The 7649-nt window shown below is 34.6% G+C and overlaps 1 protein-coding gene across 3 annotated transcripts; it reads left to right on the top strand.

Moving 5' to 3' along the window:
- Positions 1-1403: 1403 nt before the first annotated feature.
- LOC141442701 (uncharacterized) lies at positions 1404-7649 on the top strand (the record flags this gene model as incomplete). Of its 3 annotated transcripts, none has more annotated exon segments than XM_074107767.1 (3): positions 1404-1464; positions 2519-2604; positions 5947-7649. In XM_074107767.1, a coding segment is annotated over 1 exon segment (1626 nt), but the record flags the coding sequence as incomplete, so codon positions are not given.

Here is a 7649-nt window from a genome sequence, read left to right as displayed (position 1 = left end):
CCCATATATGTATATGCACATCAATAAAAAAATTGACATAATAATATTTTGTTGTTATTTAAGTGTAAAGATTATCCCAAGTTTTTTGATGTTTTCTATATACCTACGCATACCGTATTGTGTACAATGTGTGTTGCAACATGAATACCTTGGTTTTAGCACTATCCATGAGCCAAAATGTATTACAACCAATTGAGCCATTTTTACGAGTTTGACTGACAAACATACAACTATTTTTTACACTGCGACTAAGGAGTTACAAATTATTTATTAGTAATTTATAGTAATTATATTATAAATGCGAAGTTTGTGAGTGAGCGAGTGAGTGAGTATGTTTTGTTACTCCTTCACGCTGAAAAGGCTGAATACATTTGGATGAAATTTGGTAGCTGGACATCTGGAATAAAACATAGGCTACCTTTTATTCAGATATTCCCACGGGATAGGGATAAATCGCGAAATAACAACCGCTGGGCTTAGAGTCATGAAATTTGACACGATTGTTTTTAATGTAACGTCAATGAAACCACGATTTAATTTTCGGGAATTCCCACGGGATTTTTTGAAAATCCCGAAATTTCAATTTAGCTGCTGGATCAAATGATTTGCGTGTGCGAAGCCGCGGGTAAAAACACTAGTTAGTAATAAAAAAACAAAACAATAATTGTGATATAAATATTTATTCAATCTTCAATTTCCGAACCATTTAGTTCATCCTCATCCGTAATAATTATAAAAGGTTCGACCACATCATCAATTTAAACATCTTACTGGCATTATTCTGTCTTCTATTTTAAATTAATCACATGACAAAATACCATGAGCTCCAACGCTCCGGTGTCCCCTTTTGCAGTGATTTGTTGTCAAAATTTCTATGTGCATATCAAAAATATTTATCAATATATAAGTACGCAAAACTATGAGATTAATTAATAGTAAGTATCAAAATGTTGTTAAATCTGAAGTATTACCACTGTAATAATGAACTTTTCTACTACGAAACAGTTTCAACCAAATCTCTGTAGGTGAAATTAATATTGAGATGAAATTATATAATTATGCGGTTGCATTTAATTTTAAATTTACATTGATATATAAATAATTACTTATGTATGTTATTTAGAAAAGTTAAAACTTACCGATGCAAAACTTTTTCATTTTATTGGCAACACATGAGTAGTTTTTTTGGAATCTTCATGAAATAAATTAAAAAAATATTTTTTTTGGAATCTATCATAGCAAAGGAGATAGGTTTTCTTTTCTTTGCACCCAACGAACGCAAAAACGGGCAGGCAGAGCAGAGCAGACGTGAGACCACAGATTACAAGAATCGTGAGACGTCAAAGCACAAACTACTACAATACAGCATTACAATACTTTGACAATACTCTTTGCGTCAAAAGCAGACGTCAGACGTGTTAGTGTAGTACATATGCAGAAAAGAAACTGGAAAACCGATTCCTTGTAAGTACATTGGCTAATCAAGAGATAAGTAGGATAATACCGTACAATCTAAATATTAAATTATTATAGAGCTAATTCATTTTAGTCTTAGAAAAAACGCAACCACTTCGGTATTGTGTTCCAAGCAGTGGTAAATTTAATAAATATTTATCGGAGCTAACGAAAATAACGATAAAGATAATATATAACCTAGACCACTAGACGTTTCATTCACCAGGCCCTGGATTCTGAAGGTTAATATTGTTTATAAAAAAAGATTGTAGGTATAGGATGTTTATTTGCAGTGATTAGTTGATAATTATTTATGTGTGATATTTATTATGAACTGATTTACGTTTATGCAGCAACAAATACAAAAATTATAATTTAAATAATTGAATATTATACTTCATTATACATTGAATATTATACTTCATTATACATAAACAAATACTTTCAGTGTGTGCTAACATTTGTGTAGTCATTGAATTATTGATGCTAGAAATATAAAAAAAAAATGCAGCTGAAGGAAAATTAATACAAATAGTCATGGCTGGCAGTCCATAATGGTTTGAAACAAGTTTGTACCAATGAATGCATAACTAATTAAGGTGGGGCCACATGAAATCTCTTGATGCTCGTTTCCAGTGTCAAATCTGGTCATGTCACATATAGCGATAAAGCTGAAAATGTTGAGCTTTATTGCTGGGGAAAAAAAGTCTTCTTTTTCAGAAAAACACTGTTATGTCTAATGTCAGTGATGCCGTCTCTTTTTGTTTTGTCCGAGTAAACAAAGATGGTGATTTCAATCGGTGATCAGAGGCCATATTGTAGTTGAATTCGACGATTGACCGAGGCGGACTTACCTAATTGGATGGTTTGTCCTAGGATATGCATGCGTCAACAACATGGTCACATGGATACATGGGAATTTCTCGTAAGTCGTAGATTTTACGGCAATATTTACGACTTTGACAGTGAGACAAATTATTCTTTACTTACCATTGAAATGTGTATTTAGTTAAAAACTACATTAATTCGTTGAGGTTTTAATTTTATCTTCTGTCTTTTACAGCTTACCAGTGAAACAGTGCGAGGCCATTCGTCCGCTTAACCGCCACCCTCAGCTGGCGCGCATTGGTTTGGTTCAAACGTCATAAGGTACCATGCTACTTGAACATCATTAACAAGCCTAGTATATGAGTATTTCTCAAAAAAAAATCCCGTCATGAAATTGACATGAAATCAGTTTTGTCAAGAAATGATTAACCCTAAGGCGAGATTATAATGCATAAAACATCGAAAATTACTTGATGTCAGAAATACATCACAAAATTTTGTGAGGAAAATTTTTAATTTTGTAACTTTTTTTTTATTCGACTGGATGGGAAATGAGCAATTGGGTCTCCTGATGGTAAGAGATCACCACCGCCCATAAATATCTGCAACACCGGTATTGCAGATGTATTGCCAACCTAGAGGCCTAAGATAAGATATCTCACGTGCCAGGAATCAAAACTTTCTATTGGATCCAACAACAAAGATTATCTGACTTTTTATCACTTTTACCTCAAGGTTTTGTATATATTTAAATAAATAAATAAAATAAATATAACAGACTAGACCTAGACAGAAATATAATTGACCTAGTCCCAAAGTAAGCTAAGCCAAGCTTGTGTTATGGGTACTAAGACTAAGCAACGGATAAATATAATTATTTTAGATAGATACATACTTAAATACATATTAAACACCCAAGACCCGAGAACAAACATTCATAAGTTTCATACAAATATCTGCCCGACACGGAAATCGAACCCGGGATTTCAAGCTTCATAGTCAGGTTCTCTAACCACTAGGCCACCTAGGCTATCTGGTCGTCGTGGTGGTATTTAAAAACAATATTACTTATTTTTTGTGGTGAAATAGCGTCAGATTTTTTTAAATAAGTAAGTGGACAACTGAAAAATTAAAAAAATTGCCAAATAGTCATATAGTCAAGGTTAAAGATATCTTTACCTACCTTGTCTCTATGCGTTCAATGTTTACAGATATTATATTGAATAATGTTTTTCCGTCGTATTTTGTCGGAAAAGTTCGTGTTTATCCTGCTTTCTCAACTAGTTTAATGAATTATGATTGTTTTTCTGGAGTCTTTGTATTTTTTATTTCAACTCCAAATTTGTTACTTTTACGGGTATCCCGTGAACCATATCGTAAATACAAACTGAGACATGGATGCACAGAAAAACCAGAAAAAGAGACCAGCACTGGAAATCGAACCCAGGTCTTCAGCAATCCGTGCTGCGTGCTATAACCACTACACCACTGCTGGACAGGAATGTAGACACGAATTTTTCCTATGCATACATATCTCAGGTTGCTTATTTCTTTATGCTACTTAAGCAGCAGCTCTAACGACATCTATGTTGCGTCGACAGACGTCACATTCTTTCGGAACTAACCGCTCCTCACCCAGACAAGAGATGTCGCTACTAAGCAATCAAAATATGATTGATTTTTTGGAGTCTTTTTTATTAAACCCCCTCCCCCCTGTAAAAGTAACAAATTTAATAAAAAATACAAAAAGACTCCAAAAAACAATCATAATTTGATTGCTTACATACAAATATCTGCCCCGTATGTTTGTTATTCCTTAACAGTTCGACGGATTTAATTGAAATTTGGTATGTAGATAGCTGGGTGTCTGCCTGTGTTGAAATTTCTACCTCAGGGTTTAGACTCATGAAATTCGTCAAGGCTGTTTTTAATGCAACGTCTATGAAATGCAACAAGTTACTAAAATGCCCCTTCTGTTATTTTATAACTAATTAATTCACTAGATTTTACCTAATTCCTCAATCCATAACTCAAAATAATCATCTTGGCTTATTTAGTACTAGCTTTTGCCCGCGACTTCGTCCGCGCGGAATAGTAACTTTGGGAAGTATCTAATTTATTTAGGATACCTATTTTGCCAATAATAGCACATATAAACTTCTACGGTTTACTGAAAGTACTAAATCTATTTTAAAATATTGCTATAAATATACTTAAACTATTTTTTTTGTTCTTCCATCCATCCATCCATCCATCCATCCATGTTCTTTGGAAAAATATAATAGTTTAGACAGCATTTTTACTAAGCATAGGTATCTACACATATTTCCGATAAATATAATTATAGTATTTTTTTGGAATTCCTTGAGAACTTTCATCCCTATATTTTCAAGTAAATAAGGCGAAATTTGAAAAAGCGCCTGAACAAATGTTTTTTAGAGTTCCGCAGCTCAAAAGGAAAAAATTGAACCCTTATAGTCAAGACCCTTTCTCTCGTAAACTCGCGCAGTATCGGTATCGAGTTAAAATTGAAACCCCAAACACAGGTCAATAGTCCGAAAGCTGTGAAAACACACAGTCATTAAAAAGGTGTTTCCATGAAAAGTTAAATTTTTCATGTCTGACTGTCTATGTCAATAAGCCATCTAAAATGAACCCACATAGCGTACATTTTGCTTGAGCTTAGAAGACTCTGCTTACACTGCATCATCCCCTCTGCTAACACCACCTCGCAAATTTTCAAAATGCTTGAACAAATATCTATTTATTTCTTATAAGTGCCCAAATGCCAAGTTTCATTAAGAACCATCGATTTATCTTCGACAATGACGATCTTCCATATAAACTTTCATCCCCTATTTCACCCCCTCACAGGAAAAATTTAAAAAAACGCGCAAACAAATATCTATTTATCTCTTATCACGTGCCCAAAATTGCAAGTTTAATAAAGATTCATCGATTTATCTTCGATAATGACGTCCTTCCATATAAATTAAAGGCTTATTTCACCCCCTCACAGGTCGAATGTTCAAAGAAACTCAAACAAATATCGATTTATTTCTTATTAAGTGCCTAAATGCGAATTGTTTTCTTGTAAATATGTCATTGTTTTATTGGATGAGCGATATACATCCCACTGCAAGGCACAAGCTTCCTCTCAAAATGAGAAAGCTCGGGCCGTAGTTCCCATGCGGGCTCAGCGTGAATTGGGAACTTTACACACGCCGTTGAATTTCTTGACAGGTGTATGCAAGTTTCTTCACAATGTTTTCCTTGTTTAATTAACATAATTGTTTCTAGTAATTCAATTGTTTCTGTAATGTAATTTCGCGTTTCAATTCCCAAAAACTTACCGAGGTTCGAGCCCGGGCTCGAACCCGCATCCCTTTGTTGAAGAAACCATAGTTCCAAGTTCCACTAGGCTACCACGACTTTCCAATGGCCAATGGACACGGTTTCAGACAGGAAATAGTACATATTTCAAAAATGGATGTCTTCCAGGTAGCCTAATAACTAAAAATATGCAGTTACGTTACATATGATAGATAGTCCATGGAAGCAATCAGTTATTAATTATTTCCTATTTTTACTGCAATAAGTAGGTAACATATTTTATACATACATAATCTGGTTGCATTTTAACATTTTGTTTCTGTTCACCAGATAAAAACTGCTGAAGAAATGTTGCATTACATATACCAAGTCCAATAAATGGAACTGCTGATACAGACATTGAAATAATGGATGATAACTGCATAGTTGAGAGTGTGCACATTGTACCCAAATCAGTCCCTACACCAGCTTTGAAAACTCAAGCAAACATGGCACCCAATAAAGGAGATATAAAGTCTTCTGATCTTAACATGAAACAGGGTCATCCCTTGCTAGATAGTAGCAACGTTTCGACTCCGAAAATGCCGTTGGCAAATGACACTCGGCATGGTCAGGAGGAAGCAAACCGTAAAATAGAAAACCCACCTGTCCGCCTTCAATCAGCCAATGATCAGGATGCTACAACGGTAGAACATTGTAAAGGAGATTTCTCTTACCGGATGGACATAACACCTCTCTCAGATAGCCAGCTTATTGAAAATATGGACGAACAATCGGAAAACGTTTCTCCTGTACTTCAACAACACGATATTATACGGCCTAAAACGCCACCTATGCCAGTAAATATTACTGAGATATTTTCTCCTAACACAGTTAAACAAGTGAGGTCAACAATACGTGCCTTATTTCCTAATGGACCACCTCCTCCAAAACCAGTTATTCCTGTTAAAAGGCACAAAAAAGGAGACAATCCATATATAGTCGGTTGTACGAAAAGGCGTCGGGTACCCGAGAACAGATCGCTCAGCGTTTTTAAAGGGGACAAATATGGTATCACTAAGGAAACAAATTCCTTAGATAACGAAGAATGCCCTGTGAAAAGAAGATATGGTAAACGAAAACAATATGCCAACTGGTCTAAATCAAGATTTAATCCAGTGAGTGAAGAAATAGCTGACCAATTAAAAAAGGATGAAAAGGTAAATATGATGCAACGTAAATCTCCCAGTGAAGATACTAAAAATACTGCCTCATTTATGTCTAAGCCTTACACACCCAGACCGCAAGCATTTAGCCCTTTACCTAGCACATCAAAAGATAGTGAGACGATTATGAAAAACGAAAAACATTTTAGTGAAAGCTTAAGATATAATAACTACAACTCATGTGATGATGAAGATGATGATGAGCTCCCAGACATTCAATGGGAATCGAAAAATATCAGTGAAAAGAAGAGGCCTGACTCTTTACTTCAAAGTAGAGACAGTGAGCTTATTTTTAATGAGGAACCTTCAGTTAAAAGTGAAGATTTAAATAATAATAATAATACTAGTCCTGCTGAAATTGATCTCTGTGAAATTCAATTTGAGAAATATATGCCAAAAAAAGAATATGCTGTTCCTGAGTTAACAAATGCTGCAACAGCTAATGATCCAATCATTATTGATGAAATTGATCTTGACAAAGTTGTTGAAAATAGTGAGCCAAAGCGTGTTCTTCGTCAGATTCCGGAAGTAATTGAAACTCTTGAAATAAAAGATGATTATAGTTCTATTACATATGAAGACCTATATTCAGTACCCAAAGCTACGGAACCAGTTGATGTTGATGAACTTTTAAAAGACTTAGAAAATTATCAGCAAAAGCAAAAGAAAATTAATTCCGATATTATTACTATAGTTGATAATGCTGATCTTGAAACCTCGCAATCTCAAAAAACTCATTCCAATACCATTCCAAAGCAAGCAAGTGACGCGAATAATCTGGCTGTCAAGATGATTCTACCAAAAGAACCATCAGTCACTGTTGCAGAA

Source organism: Choristoneura fumiferana, chromosome 26 (assembly GCF_025370935.1).
Source record: "Choristoneura fumiferana chromosome 26, NRCan_CFum_1, whole genome shotgun sequence".
NCBI classification, from domain to species: Eukaryota; Metazoa; Arthropoda; class Insecta; order Lepidoptera; family Tortricidae; genus Choristoneura; species Choristoneura fumiferana.
The sequence above is the reverse complement of the archived record's forward strand: the minus strand, read 5'-3'. Positions and strand labels throughout refer to the sequence as shown.